Here is a 15,562-nt window from a genome sequence, read left to right on the forward strand (position 1 = left end):
ATTCCCTTCTTGAGGGAATCTTCTTGACCCAGGGATTGAACCCATGTCTCTCATGTCTCTTGCATTGGCAGGCAGATTCTTTACCACTGAGCCATCGGGGAAGACCCCTCAACCCTTTTCCAGTCGTGGGCACTAAGTGTGCTGGGGTTCCAGGGGTACAAACAGGACAATAAGATCCCCCTCAGTCTGGATCCACACTGGCCGATAAAGTAGTTACCCAGCCACACCGTACAGACAATGACTCTACATGTATATGAAGTAAACCATTCAGTTCTTCAGTCACACCCACCACATTTCAAGTGCTCAGGAGCATCATGCAGCCAGGTGCCATGGTGCTGGACAGAGCAGATGTTTAAAAAGTCCCCTCATCACAGAGAATTCTACTGGATATTCCACTCCAGATGACTGAGGGCTGCAGACAGAACATTTGCCCAGGGAGGCTTTGAACATGTTGTGTTAATCCATTGATATTTGTGTGTTTTGTCTTTTTTAATTCTTTTCACCAAAGCCAAGGATTTGAGAATCTTGTGCCTTTTAATTTATCAACTGTTGGCACAATGTGGCTTGGCTCAACCAAGCAGAGGGCTGAAGAGGATAACACCATGAGGACCCCGGTGTGAACTGAGCTGGCCAATGGGGTGAAAATCAAGGTCCACGGAGCCTTAGTTGCTCACTGAGCTCTCTGTGTGCGATGTCTCTCCTGGCTTAGAACTAAACCGCCCAAGAACTCTTTTACCAAGAAATGTCAGGATCGCTTAAAGTGAAGACATTCTGGGGCTCCTGTGTTGCTACTGTCACTGTTTCCATTTTTTCCCCTAATTATCCTTATTTGCTTTTGGCCTTTAGGTTCGGGGACCAGATGTCATAATCTTCCTTCTTCTGCATGTTCACAGTGTAGACATGAACCCCAGTTATTCTTATATATCTTCTTTTAAAAAAATAATTGAATGTTAGCATTTGATGCCTGCATTCTGCAGAATCTCAATTCTTCAGCCAACTATAGAACATGGGTTTACCTGGGTCCTGGGTGTATTTCTGCTGTGTGGCACCAATGCCTGGTACACAGTAGGTGCTCTGCAATAATTTACGAACTGATCAAAGATGAGAAGTAAATTCCATTTCTGCAGGGGACTGGGAAAATAAAGTTCTGAGTCTTATTTGGAGCCAAACTGTCCAGGGCTGACTAAGAGAGAGAACATGGGTCCCACCCTCTGGAGCAGGGGGTTAGACCAGGCAGAAAGAGAAAGAGCTGAGACCTCATGTCTGGGCTGAGATGCCTCCTGAGCCCTGCCTGGAGACATCAGAGCCAGGTCCACGGAGGGGCTGCACCCTGTTGTGAGTCCATGGCCGTGGGAACCCTGAGGGGCGGCGGCAGCCCCCCAGGGACCACATCCTGTTTGTCCTCTAGGGCCCCGTGGTCTCCTCATCTGTACAGGGCAGGGACGGGGGCAGCTGGGCACTCAGAGCTGTAGACATGCCTTCCATCTTCTCTGAGCTTCTCCTCCTCGGCCAGTTGTGCAGAGCAGGGAGGGCACTGCAGGAGGGCACATGATGCCCACCCTGCCCCCAGTTCACGGGAACCTCAGGGTTCAGACACCGTGAGGGGCCAGGGATCCTGATGGGGAGAGAATTAGCCCAAGCTTTCAGTGGCAAATCTTTCACTTCCAGGGCTGAGTCTGGGCCAGAGGACCCCTAACCCTGCAGGTGATTCCTCCTGGGTCTCCTGGGACCCATATCTCACTTGAGTCCCAGGAAGGTGGTAGGGGGCAAGGTCAGGGCACTGGGATTCTAGAGTGATGCTGGTGAAACCTGGAAGGGCTCAGGAGCTGAGCTGGGGAGTGAGGGGTGGGGAAGTCCTGGGACTCAGCCTCTGATTTCCTTCCAGGGACCACCCACAAACCCACCATATGGGCTGAGACTCTTTTGGAAAGCTCAGGGTGCCCATGTGAATACACCCTAGGCAGAGTTGGAATGTGAGAGTGAGTACACAGACCATCAGGGAGTATGCTGCAGTTGGCCTGCATTATTTGGAGAAGGAAATGGCAATGCATTCCAGTATTCTTATCTGCAAAATCCCATGAACATTGGAGCCTGCCAGCCTACAGTCCATAGAGTTGCAAAGAGTCAGACATGGCTGAGTGACTTCATTTTCTTTCATCTTGTTTTAAAATTTATTTATTTTACTGGTTCCATTTTTTAATCTCATCATATACATATTTTATTGAAGTGTAGTTGGCTTACAATGTTTCAGGTGCACAGCAAGGTGATTTTCAGTTATACAAGCACACATACATTATTTTTCAAATTATTTTCCATTTTAGGTTATTACAAGATATTGACTATAGTTCTCCATGCTATACAGTAAATCTTTTTTGTTTGTTGCATATTTTTTAAAACATTAGAAATCTAGCATTGTATTGATTCTTCTATTTTTAAACATATGGTATATGCCACATCAGTGTTATGCTACACTGAGAGTGAAAGCATGATACCAAAATCCCACCATGTCCATGATAAAAGTAAATGGAAAACAGTGGCAATGTTAATTGTGGGAGGAAATATTGAATCACATTATGTTACTGGTGGGCTTTCCTGGTGACTCAGATGATAAAGACTCTGCCTGCAACACAGGAGACCTGAGTCGATCCCTCAGTTGGGACGATCTCCTGGAGATGGAAATAGCAACCCACCCCAGCATTCTTGCCTGGAGAACCCCCATGGACAGAGGAGTCTGGTGGGTTGCAGCCCATGGGATCACAAAGAGTCAGACATGACTGAGGGCCTAAACTATTCTCAAGGCTCTGAACTTAAAAGGTATAACACTTTCCCATTCATATAAAGATAAAAAGTGACAGAACAGACAGAACCTTTTGCATTGTCAGAGGCTTAATGACCAGATCTGCATGGACAGCTTGGAGAACAAAGGATTCCAGGATGAAAAGATTTCCACAATGGAGGGTATGTAAGTATAGCTATGGCTGATCCATGTCGATGTATGGCAGAAACCATCACAGTATTGTAATTGCCCTTTAATTAAACATAAATAAACTAAGGGGGGGAAAAGCTTGCAACAGGGCTTCCCTGCTGGTCCACTGGTTGGGAATCTGCCTGCCCATGTGGGGGACATGGGCCCGATCCCAGGACTGAGAAGATTTCATATGCCTTGGGGCTGTTAAGCCAGTGGGCCTCAAGCCCATGTGCCTAGATCGGGTGCTCCACAATAAGAGAAGCCACAGCTATAAGAGACCCTGCGCACAGCAAAGAGCTGTCCAACTTCCCACAACTAGAGAAAGCCTGTGCACAGCGACGAAGACCCAGCACAGCCATTAACTAGTTAATTAAAACACTGCAACAACCAGCAACACCTCCTCCTGTTTTAGTGTGTGTGTGTCTGTGTGTGTGTGTAAGTGTGAAAGTGTGAGTTCACACATGGGTGTTTAATGTGTATTGTTCTCTTTTCTTGGAATTTTCTTCCCCATGGGCTAGGGTTATTTTACATTCAGTAAACACTGTTTGACCATCCCTCTCACTCCCCAAAAAGCCCATCTAAGTCAGGTAAGATGATTCTATGGGGCACAAGTTCATGATCTCCTTGGCCTGCTGGCTTTCCAATAAAGTCACTATTCCTTTCCTGAAGACCTCATCACTCTGTCCCTTGACAAACAATGTGAGGTTGGACTCAGAGCACATTGATGAGACATTGGCAGAGGTGTCGTTCATTTTAGAGAAAATCCATAGACGTCAGTCTCACAATTGATATCTGTGGTTTAAAAGAAGATACGCAGATGGCCAACAGGCATATGAAGAGATGCTCAGCATTGCTCATTAATAGAGAAAGGCAAATCGACACTGCAAGGAAGTACCACCTCATACCGATCAGAATGGCCATCATTAGACAGTTGCCGAATAATAGATGGTGGAGAGGGTGTGGAGAAGAGGGAAACCCTCTTACATTGTTGGGGGGAGTGGAAACTGGTGCAGCCACTGCAGAAAACAGTATGGAAGTTCCTCAAAAAAAGTAAAAACAGAGTTTCCATATGATCCAACAATTCCAGTACCAAGCATATATCTGGAAAAAAACTATACCTTGAAATGACTCATGCACCCCTATGCCTATAGCAGCAAAACTTACAATAGCCAAGACATGGGAACAGCCTAATTGTCCACTGACAGATGATTGGATAAAGAAGATGTATATGCTTATACAGACAGAGAATGGAATACCACTCAGACATTAAAAAAATGAAATCATGCCATTTTCAGCAGCATGGATGAACCTCGAGATTAACATATTAAGTGAAGTAGACAGAAAGAGAAAGACAATTTTCTGTGATATCACCCATGTGTGGAATCTAAAAGGAACATATCAATGAAACAGGAACAGACTCACAGACATAGAGAACAGGCACAGACATACAGAACAGGCTTGTGGTTGCCAAGGAGGGAAGGACCGGGAGCTTGGGATTAGCAGATGAAATCTATTTATACATAGAATGGATAAAGAATGAGGTCCTACAGTATGGCACAGGGAATTTTATTCAGTATCCTGGCATAAATCATAAAGGAAAGAATATATATGTCGAGCTGAATCAATGTGCTATACAGCAGAAATGAACTATACTACAATAATTTTTTTTAATTTTTAAAAATTTGTGGTTTCTATATCTGCAATGAAACATTAATGGCAGTAAAAATGCACAAACTGAAATGACAAATACAGACCAATTCTGAAACATGATATTAAGTAAATAAGAGGAAATTTTAAGAAAAGCAACTGTACTGTTACTCCATTACATACATAATGATCAAGGGGAGACCAGATTTATTACTTACAAAGCATCACTAATCTTAATGACCCCCAACCCCAGTAAAATGGTGTGGAATCGCTGCCCTTACTGAGGTTCTTTCCTGTCTATGAACAACAGCTGAACTGGGTGTATGTCTGCCCTTGGAGTCCTGAAACAGCTGGGCCATTTTGCCCCAGTTTGGAGTTGATTGTTCTGGACACGCTCCTCACTCAAGCATTTTGGAGCTTGGAAGTCTCTACTTGACATATTTGTGTACATTTGAGTATCTAGGAAGTAAGGTTGTCCACCTTTTCAGGCAGAACAAATCCCCCTCCCAAAAAAACACCACAGTCATCTTTACACACATTATCTTTGTGTACATGTGTGGTCCTTGGATTGGAAAGGGAGGAAGAGAGAGAGAGAGAGAGTGTTGTGTGTGCGAAGTTTCCACTCACAGTCACGAAATAATTTCAGATGAAGAAGAGTCAGAGAAAGACAAATATCACATGATATCATTTATTTGTGACATCTAAAAAAATGAACTTATTTACAACACAGACTCACAGAGAATGAACTTACGGTTACCAGGGGAATAGTGTCAGGGGGAGGTTAGATTGGAAGTTTGGGACTGACGTATACACAAGGCTATATTAAAAACGCATGACCACAGGGACCTACTGTATAAAACAGAGAATTCTACATAATATTCTGTAACTACTTAAGTGGGAAAAGAATTTGAAAAGCAATAGATGCATGTATATGTATCACTGATTCACTTTGTTGTACATCTGAAACTAACACAGTTAGTTTCTTAATCACATATATTACAATATAGAATTTTTTCATATATTCAAAGAGCCATAATATGCATGTCTGGTCCTCCCATAACCCAGCGGGATGGTTTGGGGAGAAGGAGGGTTCAGGATAGGGAACACGTGTACCTGTGCCAGATTCATGTTGATATATGGCAAAACCAATACAATATTGTAAAGTTAAAAAATAAAAGAAAATAAAGGGAAAAATAGGGGAAAAAAAGAATGCAGAATAAAAGTATTAATGAGTCTTTAATTGGCAACCTGAACTGAGCCTGACATACGAGGTGGGAACATGTGATTTCTCTTCTTTGAAGAGTTAAGGTTAATGAGATTTATCATGAGCTTGGGAAAAGCATCCTGCATGGTATACACTGAATCACCGTTACTACTTCCTAAAGGCAGTAAGATCTGTCTGAATCCTCTTAGGTTTATAGTGTTTAGGGAAACAAAAAGTGACGATCGGGTCATGAGGCATGCTCCGTGATGCGGCTCAGGTCAGACTTCCATCCCTGGAGTGAGAAAAGGCTGGCCATCTTCCCATGTGACATGAGCCAGGCTGACTGTAACAACAACACCGCCTGCTTCCGCATCCTGTGCCTCTGTCAGCTTTGCTCAGTTCTGCCTCCTGTCTCACAGAAGCAGAGCCATGTGCCCCACACTCCTCAGCCTCCTGAGTCTCGGTGAGTCCAGAAAGACACAGTCGGAGAGGGTTATGGTGGAAACCAGGGGGTCTTCACACCACTGACCAGGTTCCCTGGATGAGGGTGCAAGGAGCGTGGGGTCCATCAGGACAAGCCATTTCTGACATGCTTTTCCTTCTAGGATTCTATGTGAGTCTGAGGAACTGGGCAGCTGTGGGTGAGTCCTCCCCATCCCTTATTTCTCTGTTGAGCAAAGTAGTTGGGGCTGATGCAGATGACACTGGGGGCCGGGGTGAGACCCCTGTCAGTACAGCGAGAGCCGTGTGTCCTGTGGATCCCAGGTCCTCCTATTGGCCTTGATAGTCATCTTCGCTCTCCCCAGAGGTTAGTCCAGCTCTGGACTCTGGACCTGAAGGCACAGTGTGAAGTCTGGGAGCTGGGAGCTAGGCCCACTGAGTGCCATTTCTATCATGAGAGGGGAGCAAGAGGCTGCAGCCCACAGACCCTCCCCCACAAGCTGGCTCCTGGCATCTCCAACTGGCCCTTAACAACAGGATCTACAGAACCGCCCACTAGACCTGACCCCAGGGAAGGGTCTGGTCATCAGGCACGGCCACTTGGACCTTGTCACACATTTGATGTAGGTTAGTTAACAAAGGAGCGAGGTTCAAGGTTTACTTCCTTCTTTTTAGTTTAGTGGCTTTTTCACTGCTTTGTTGTGTTAGTGTTAGTCAGTCATGTCCTACTCCTTTTGACCCCATGGACTGTAGCTCACCAGGCTCCTCTGTCCATAGGATTCTCCAGGCAAGAATATGGAGGTGGTTGCCATTTCCTTATCCAGGGGATCTTGCCATCTCAGGGACTGAACCCTGGTCTCCTGCCTTGCAGGAAGATTCTTTACCATTTTGAGCTACAACAAATGCAACAGGGAAGTCCTTTCGCTTCTTGTCCATGCATCAATTTTTCTGTGGTATTTTATTTTGCCTTCATCATGCAGCTTGTGAGATCTTTCCCTGATCAGGGTTTCAACCTGGGCCCTTGGCAGAGAAAGTGCCAAGTCCTAACCACTGTACAGCCCAGGTTTTTTGTGTTTTGAGAGAAAGGTTCTCAACATTTTGTCAACCCAAGGAGTGATTCATGTCCTGAGAATTTCCATGATGTCCATCCTGGATTGACTGTATCTCTGTCTGTCCCCAAGCCCCAGGTGTCCTTGAGCATCAGGGTGATGCACTTTAGGGGAGGAGAGTTCAAAGAATTAAAGGGGAAGCCCACCCACAAGGGCTGTGGGGAGAGCTGACTGTTCCCATTTTCTACTCAAAGCCGTGTCTCCTTCTCTTCTAGGTGAATATGAGAAGCTGTCTTTGTCTGCCTGGCCAAGCCCCGTGGTTCCCTTAGGACAGACTGTGACTCTTCAGTGTCACTCCCATTCCCCACTTAAGAGATTCAGACTGTTCAAAAGAGATGGGAAAAGGCGTTTGCCTGAGCTCCAAGGAGATCATTTCAATAACTTCACCCTTGGCCCGGTGACCGGAGAACATGCCGGGTCCTACACATGTTCTGAAGCCTACTGGTCTGCACCCAGTGACCCCCTGCAGATTGTGGTCTCAGGTAGGAGGGGTCCAGCCCAGCCCAGTACAGCCGTGCCTGCAGGCAATCCTACCCTAGGTCCACTTGCCCATGCAGAGCAAGACTTCCTCAGGACCCCCAGCCAGGACCAAACCAGGGAAAGAGAACCCACTCTGAGAGTTTAAACTCAGGGTGTCGAATAGAGGGATGGGGTGCCCCAAGGCAGGAAGGAGGAGCCTCCCTAGGCATGAGTTAGACAGGATGCTGCCACTGCCTACCAGCAGGGAGGATGGGGCACGACCCTGATCCAGCACCTGCCACCCGTTAGGGAGCTATAATCCCATTTGAAGGAGCTGGAGCCCCAGGAAGAAGTCCCAGGAATGTCTCAGAGGCATGAGGTGGGGACACAGATGGGAAAATGTTCCCTTTTCTCCACCTCCACCCCAATGTCCTGCAGTCAGCGCCCACATTCTAGATGAGTGTGAAGGGAGCCAGGGTATGCATCCTCAGACCCACCCCAGCTGCCACCACGCATATTAGGGATGGGATGAAGCTGAGAGCATGGTAACCCACTCCAGTATTCTCAACTGGAGAATCCCATGGGCAGAGGAGCCTGGCTGGCTACAGTCCATGGAGTTGCACAGAGTCGGACTCAACTGAAGTGACTGAGTAAGCATGCATGAACCCGAGAGCAGATCCAACAGCTAAAGAGCTTAGAATGAGCACAGAGGAGGCAGAGGTCTTGAACAAAAAGAAACATGAGCCAAAGTCCAAGAACAAGGCTAAAGAGAATGCAACAAAACACACAGGAAGGGTAATTGGCTCCGCTGGTAAATGGGGAGGAGTTTTACACCTTCAGATGTCAGCGGAAGGGCCAAGGTGGGTGACTCACTGAAGCTCACAACCTTTTGTTCCTAGGTGTGTTCACAAAACCCTCCATCTCAGCCCACCCAGGGCCCCTCGTGCAGCAGGGACAGAATGTGACCCTCCACTGTCACTCACTGGTGATGTTTGACAAGTTTATCCTGCACCATGAAAACAGCACAGGGCATTTCCAGAGACATGGAGAGATGCTCACTGGTGGGTATGCCCCAGCTGACTTCTCCATTGGCCCCATGACTTTGGCGAGTGCCGGCACCTACAGATGCTACGGCTCTCTCAGAAGATCCCCCTATGAGTGGTCAGCCCCCAGCGACCCCGTGGACATCATGATCACAGGTGAGTGTGGCCATACGTCCCTTCTGCTCTCTGTGTCACAGAAGGTCTGGTGTCCAGTCCAGCATCAGTACTGGGAGAGAATGACAGGCGTGCAGAGACACTCACAAACTCAGGAGAGGGAACAAACCAGAGAGAGAGGAGGTGTGAACACGGAAGGGAAAAGAGAACCGAGTCCCTGCCATGTGCTAAGAAGACACAGCTGGTGACAGACTGAAGGACCAAGAACATGAAAGAACGACCAATAGAGAAAAATGAACCAGAGCAGGGACCCAGGAAATTCCCCGCTCAGGCAGCCAACGATGGTTGGTTAAGGGGTTGGTTTCCTGCTTTCATGTCAGAGCTCCCTTCCTCTGTCAGCAGCACATTGTGGTACCAGACGCCCTTGCTGTCCAGCCCCTGGGTGATCGTGATGGAGGTTGACACCCTGACATTGCTCAGCGTCGCGGTTTAACGCCTCCTTCTGCACAAAGGGGCGGGGGGAGTGGTCCCTCCAACCATCCGCGCTAAACCATCCCTTCCAGCCCTTGGGGGTGGGCAGGGCAGCGCTGAACACGCCCTCAAGAAAGAGGTGGTCAAAGATTAATGAGATTCTGGCAATTTTCACTCCATAATCTCTTCTTCTGGGTCAATGCCATGTTTGCTGATGGTCCCCAGCAGTAGTTAGTAGTCTATTTAGTAGTAGTCTGCTTATTTCAAGAGAATGGCACATCTGGTTGATTTTTATAATTTATTTTATCTTATTTATGTTTGTTGAAGTCTAGTTGATTTCAGATGTTGTTAATTCCTGTTGTACAACAGAGTGATTCAGTTATTCATATACATATGTTCTTTCTTTAAAAAAGAATATTAAATGACAATCCATTTTAAAAATTATGTATTTTTTAAAAGGATTTTAAATGACACTCCATTTTTAAAGTTATTTCTAAGTTTTCTTTTTTTATTTATTATTTTTTTAACTTTACAATATTGTATTGGTTTTGCCATATATCAACATGAATCCACCACAGGTATACATGTGTTCCGCACCCTGTAGCCTCCTCCCTCCTCCCTCCCCATACCATCCCTCTGGGTCGTCCCAGTGCACCAGCCCCAAGCATCCAGTATCGAGATTCGAACCTGGACTGGTGACTCGTTTCATATATGATATTATACATGTTTCAATGCCATTCTCCCAAATCAACCCACCCTCTCTGTGCTGGGTACCCCTTACTGTGGGGCTTTCTCTCCTGGCGGTGGGCGGCCTTCTCATTGCAGTGCTGCTCTTGTTGCACACTTCAGGCTTTAGTCCTCTACTTAGGAGTAGAGTTACTTTGTGCTTTAAGATCAAGCTCTCCTCCTTCCAGGTCTGTCCAAAAAACCCTCTCTCTCAGCCCAGAGGGGCCCCATGGTGAGGTCAGGAGAGAATGTGACCTTGGTCTGCAGCTCCGAGAGTGCCTTTGACCAGTTCCATTTGCTCAGGGAGGGGGTGAACCTTGGACGCCATCTCGCTGGAGGGCAGAGCCCCCGCAGAGCACTCCAGGCAGAGTTCCCGCTGGGTCCTGGGACCCCAGCCCACAGCGGGGTCTACAGGTGTTACGGCTCTTTCACTCGCTCTCCCTACTCGTGGTCAAACTCCAGCGACCCACTGTTCCTGTCTGTCACAGGTGAGCAACCTCTTCCTGGCCCATGCTTTGTTGTTCCTGTTCAGACGCTATGTTGTCCAACCCTTTGCCACCCTGAGGCCTGCAGCACAACAGACTCCTCTGTCCTTCACTATCTCCTCCACATGGATCACAGCCTTGTAGTGGTGAAGGGGCCTTCGTACCTCAGTGAAGCTATGAGCCAGTCATGCAGGGACACCCAAGCCTGACGGATCATAGTGAAGAGTCTGACAAAACATGGTCCCCTGGAGGAGGAAATGGCAACTCATTCCAGTATTCTTGCCTGGAGAACCCATGAAGAGTCCCATGCTTTACAATATACACAATGAGATTGCACTGGGCAAAAAGCCCATTTGGGTTTTTGCATAACAGCTTACTGTATCATGAACTCTATATCAAGGGCTCCATGCTTGTGTCAGGGCAACCTTAGGGCTTCTGGAGAAATGGAGGCAATGAGAACCAGAGAGGAAGAGAGATGGTAGATGGCATCTCAACTCTCTTCCACTTCCTGTATGGATGCTCCACATCACAGTCCTGTCTATCCAGGCAATAAAGAAAAGGGTCAGGGTAGACCCAGGGGGAGGAGAGCTGGGCTCATTCAGGAAGATCAGAGATTACATTGGCCACTTGCTCTTAATGTTTTCCCAGAAGCACCTCTGACATACAGGTGATATAGCAATTAAGGAGCATAAATACTCATTCCCGTAGCAGAGAGAATGTCTCTTGCTTACAGCTGTCTTTCACCAGGCATATTCTTCCTGCCTCCTTCCACCATCCCTTCTCCAGGATGGAGGTTCTACTCAATGCATTCACGGGGAGGAACCAGAAGCTCTGCCCTCCCCCATCAAGGCTCTGAGAGATGACAGAGTCAAGGACAGGCAGGAAGTCAACCTTCCAGAAAGAATAGTCCTCATTCAGTCAGTATTTGGACGCTTACTTGTTCACCCCTTCTGTCTTTTTCCCCCTAGGATCCACTACGAGTACTTGCCCGTCAACCTTGGATCCACACACCACAGAAGGTAAGCAAGACGGTCTCCTATCTCAGCAAATTTCTGAGAAGACAGAGGGTTCCTGTGTGAGTGTTGGTTCTACCTCCTCCCAGCTCTGTGACTTTGGGCTCCTCAATGTCCCTGTCATGTCAGCATTTGAGACCGTGGTCTGCCTAGAACCAGAGAGGGCATTGAGCTGCTCATGCTCTGTGACTGAAAATTTCTAAATTGAACAAAGCAGGTCAGAGTGACATAACCCCATGCTTAAGGGAGATACTCACCTTCCCTCCACCAGGATCTTTGGGGATGGATGGCAGGGCAAGCAGAGAATTTTAGGGAGCACCTTATATATGTGTTATTCCTCTTAGTATTTTGTGAACTAAGCATTCCACAGGTCAGAAATAAAAGTGTCATATCTTCTTGAGGATTCCATTCCAGGTCTATGTGGATGGAGGGGGAAATGTATTGTGGATTAAAGGTTCTCCATTCATGCAAAATCACCATGCCATGTCATATGGGGCAGCAGAGAAAAACTGCTTCGGTGCCTGGGGGACCTTGGTTCAGACGTCTGCTGGTCTTGCATGGCCTCTTTACTTCATCCACTGCTAGCATCTCTCCTGGATGCTTTGGTACCTCCTGGGAAGTGGAGACCATAACTGATCAGGTTGAGAGCTGCTGACAGTTTGACACAAGGATACATTAAACCCAGTGTGTTGGGGCACAGCGTGTGCAATGAATACCCAGACCTTCTACCGTTTGCTTGTTGGCAGAAGCACAGCTTTCTCAAGCACACTCCAGCACGTGGTACATTGTCCTTGGGCTTGTCATAGCCTTCACCTCTACCAGCATCATCCTCGCTGCTCTTGTCTGTCACTGGTGTTCTACCCAAAACCGTAAGTCTGAAGGTGGTGAGCTCAGCATCATCTGACCCAGGGGCAGGTGGGCTCATAGCAGAGAATGGCATGTTCACTTCCTGTAGGTTAAAAACTGACTTCCGTTGTTGTAATCCCTGATGGAACATCTTCCAGAGACCCATGGAACCCTGTTCTTTTTATGAAACTATGTGTTGATTTATTCTTGGCTGCATCAGGTCTTGGCTGCAGCATGGGGGATCCTCATTGTGGTGCTGGGGTGCAGTTCAAGGCTCCAGAGGTCATGGGCTCAGCACTTGCAGCATCGAGGATACTTTCTTCAAAGCATGTGGGATCTCAGTTCTCCCACCAGGGATAGAACCCACATTCCCTGAACTGGAAGGTTGACTCTTAATCCTTGGGCCGCCAGGGACATTCCAAACCCTGTTCTTCCCTTCAACTACAACCATCCATTTTTCTCCCCTACATGATCTTGGGAATCTGCTGATATGTAGAAGAGGATGGTCCATAACAGAAGACATAGGATGGGTCTGTGGGTTTGCACAGGTTCCTCAGACAGTCCATGATGACTGGGCATGTATATGGAATGTTTTGTTTTGTTTTGTTTTCATTTAGTAGAGTAGACAGGCTCAGCAACCTGGGGCACACCCCTGCCTTTTTCTGGCTTTGATGTAACTATCAAAGTTACGGAGGTCTGGAATAACTGCCTCCACCCCGAAGAGCCTTGACTCTCTTCCATTTTCAGATGTTGCCATCATGGAAGGAGAGCCCATGGAAGCCAGAATAGTGAATGGTGAGGTGAGTCCTCCCAGCCCAAACCCTTGCCATAGTCTGAGCCCCTCCAATGCCCAATGCCCCAGCCTTTGAAGATCACGTCTCAGTCCATCATTCTCACCTCTCTCCTCTCAGGACTCTGCAGCAGAAGACGTGATATACGCTCACTTGGACCTCAGGACCCTCTCCGAGAGACGGTTCACTCCCACTCCCCTGAGGCCCATGCACCCCTCCACCGAGCCCATTATCTATGAGTAATTCAACATAAACCAAGACCGTGCTGAGCCCTGACCTGGCCCCATCCTCTGAGCACACAGAGTCTTACAAATCAAGGACCTAGATCTCTTGTTAAAGGGGTTCCTCATGGACACTCCTTCTCCTCCAAAGCAGCCCAGCAGCTCTGAGTTGAGGAGTGGAGTCCAAGAACTACAGTATCGTCTTCAAAAGTCCCACCACCTCTTAATGATCTCCTGGCTATTCTAGGACTCTATTGTAACTATCTCACCTTTTGGGGAGATGCTATAATCAATCGCTCATACTAGGTAGCTTATCATGATCACCCTACTTTTTATAAAATTCCAATAAAGCACAAAAAATTTGCCAGTTGACTCTTCAAATTATTCTGTTTAAAATAAAACAAAATGAATAAAAGTAAACCCCTTTATTCAGTAACATTTTACAAGGGTAAACTTATTTACAAGACTGAAACAGACTTGTAGACTTAGAAAACAAACTTAGAGTTACCAGAGGGGAGGAGTGAGGGACAGATAGAGGGAAGTTTGGGATTGACATGTGCACACCATTATATTTAAAATAAAATGCTTTCCATGAAAAAATAATAATGCTAGTTGGCAAAATAAAAAGATGAAGTATACTCTGAGATAGCCAGTATGGTGCCACTAACCATATTAGGCTGAATACATGCATGCTAAGTCAACTCAGTCATTTTTGCGACCCATGGACTGTAGCCGCCCAGGCTCCTGTGTGCATGGGATTCTCCAGGCAAGAATACTGGAATCGGTTTCCATTCCTTTCTCCAGGGGATCTTCTCGACCCATCAAACTCAGGTCTCTCAGGTCTCTTGCAATGACAGGCAGATTCTTTACCACTAAGCCACCAGAGAAGCCCTCTCAGTTTTCTAAAAAGAACAAAATCCTGACTGTTGAGAACATGGATTGACTTGGAGGTCATTATGCTTAGTGAAAAAAGTCAGACAGGGAAAGAGAAATGCTGTATATTTTCACTTCTATGTAGAATCTAAAAATCAAAATAGTGATTTCCTTGATTGTGACTAAGTGACTAAGACTCTGGGTTTGCAATGCAGGGGGTCCAGGTTCAATCCCTGGTCAGAGAACTAAATCCCACAAGCTACAACTAAAAGGATACCACGTTCCACAACTCAGATCTGACGCAGCCAGATAAACAATAATAAGTACTAAGAAAATAAAAATAAATGAGCATATATAACAAAAGAGAATCAGGCTCACAGATTCAAAGGAGAAACTAGTGGTTACCAGAGGGGAGAGGGGAATGGGGTGGGTGTGAGGGGCAGCAAAGTATGTAGACTGGATTAAGAAATACCAACAACCATTTATAGAATAATTAAGTCACAGGGCTATAATGTCTGGCACAGGGAATATAGTCAATATTGTATAATATTTTGTAATGTGTGTAATCTCTGAAAATGCTGAATCACTATGTAATACACCTGTAACTAATATAATATTGTAAGCCAATTATTCATAAATTTTTAAAAATTGTTACATGTTCCAGGAACTTGGCAGTGCATACATACAAGGAAAAGAAAATACAATATAGGAAAATCCATAAATTTTTAAAAATCATGAAGTTAGCATTTTAAGTAAAGACATTCTTACTGTGGATGTCATAGAAATGGTTGAACATTAAAGATAAAATATAATGCTGGGAAAATTTTTAATATAGGAATGAAATAAGAAATTCTATGAAAATCATATCAAGAATGAAAACAGAAAATAATTCAGTGCCTCAAAGTCATAGCAGATTAGATATTGCAGCATACATTTTTGGTAAACTTGAAAATGTAGCCAAAGGTGGGTTGGGCCAGAGGTTGTGGTTCAAGTTTGTTAAACAATCTGAAGAGACAGCACTGGCCTTAAAATTTTCCAGGAAGCCCAATTCCTCCCTCAGCCAGGCCCCCACACACTGCTTTTTTTAAGGTAAGAAGACCCTGTGTGAGTCACCTTTCTGTCCTGTGGTCAGCTTGCACACGACGTTAGTT

The 15,562-nt window shown here is 46.2% G+C and overlaps 1 protein-coding gene across 1 annotated transcript; it reads left to right on the forward strand.

Moving 5' to 3' along the window:
- The first annotated feature begins 6,243 nt into the window (after positions 1-6,243).
- LOC113876028 (putative killer cell immunoglobulin-like receptor like protein KIR3DP1) lies at positions 6,244-13,902 on the forward strand. Its single transcript, XM_027514824.1, has 9 exons — positions 6,244-6,282; positions 6,425-6,460; positions 7,585-7,851; positions 8,728-9,027; positions 10,371-10,670; positions 11,636-11,686; positions 12,427-12,549; positions 13,274-13,326; positions 13,438-13,902. The coding sequence occupies exons 1-9, from the start codon at positions 6,249-6,251 to the stop codon at positions 13,558-13,560; spliced, it is 1,287 nt and encodes a 428-aa protein (XP_027370625.1). The 5' UTR covers positions 6,244-6,248; the 3' UTR covers positions 13,561-13,902.
- The last annotated feature ends 1,660 nt before the right edge of the window (positions 13,903-15,562 follow it).

This window comes from Bos indicus x Bos taurus, chromosome 18 (genome assembly GCF_003369695.1).
Source record: "Bos indicus x Bos taurus breed Angus x Brahman F1 hybrid chromosome 18, Bos_hybrid_MaternalHap_v2.0, whole genome shotgun sequence".
In the NCBI taxonomy this organism is placed as follows: domain Eukaryota; kingdom Metazoa; phylum Chordata; class Mammalia; order Artiodactyla; family Bovidae; genus Bos; species Bos indicus x Bos taurus.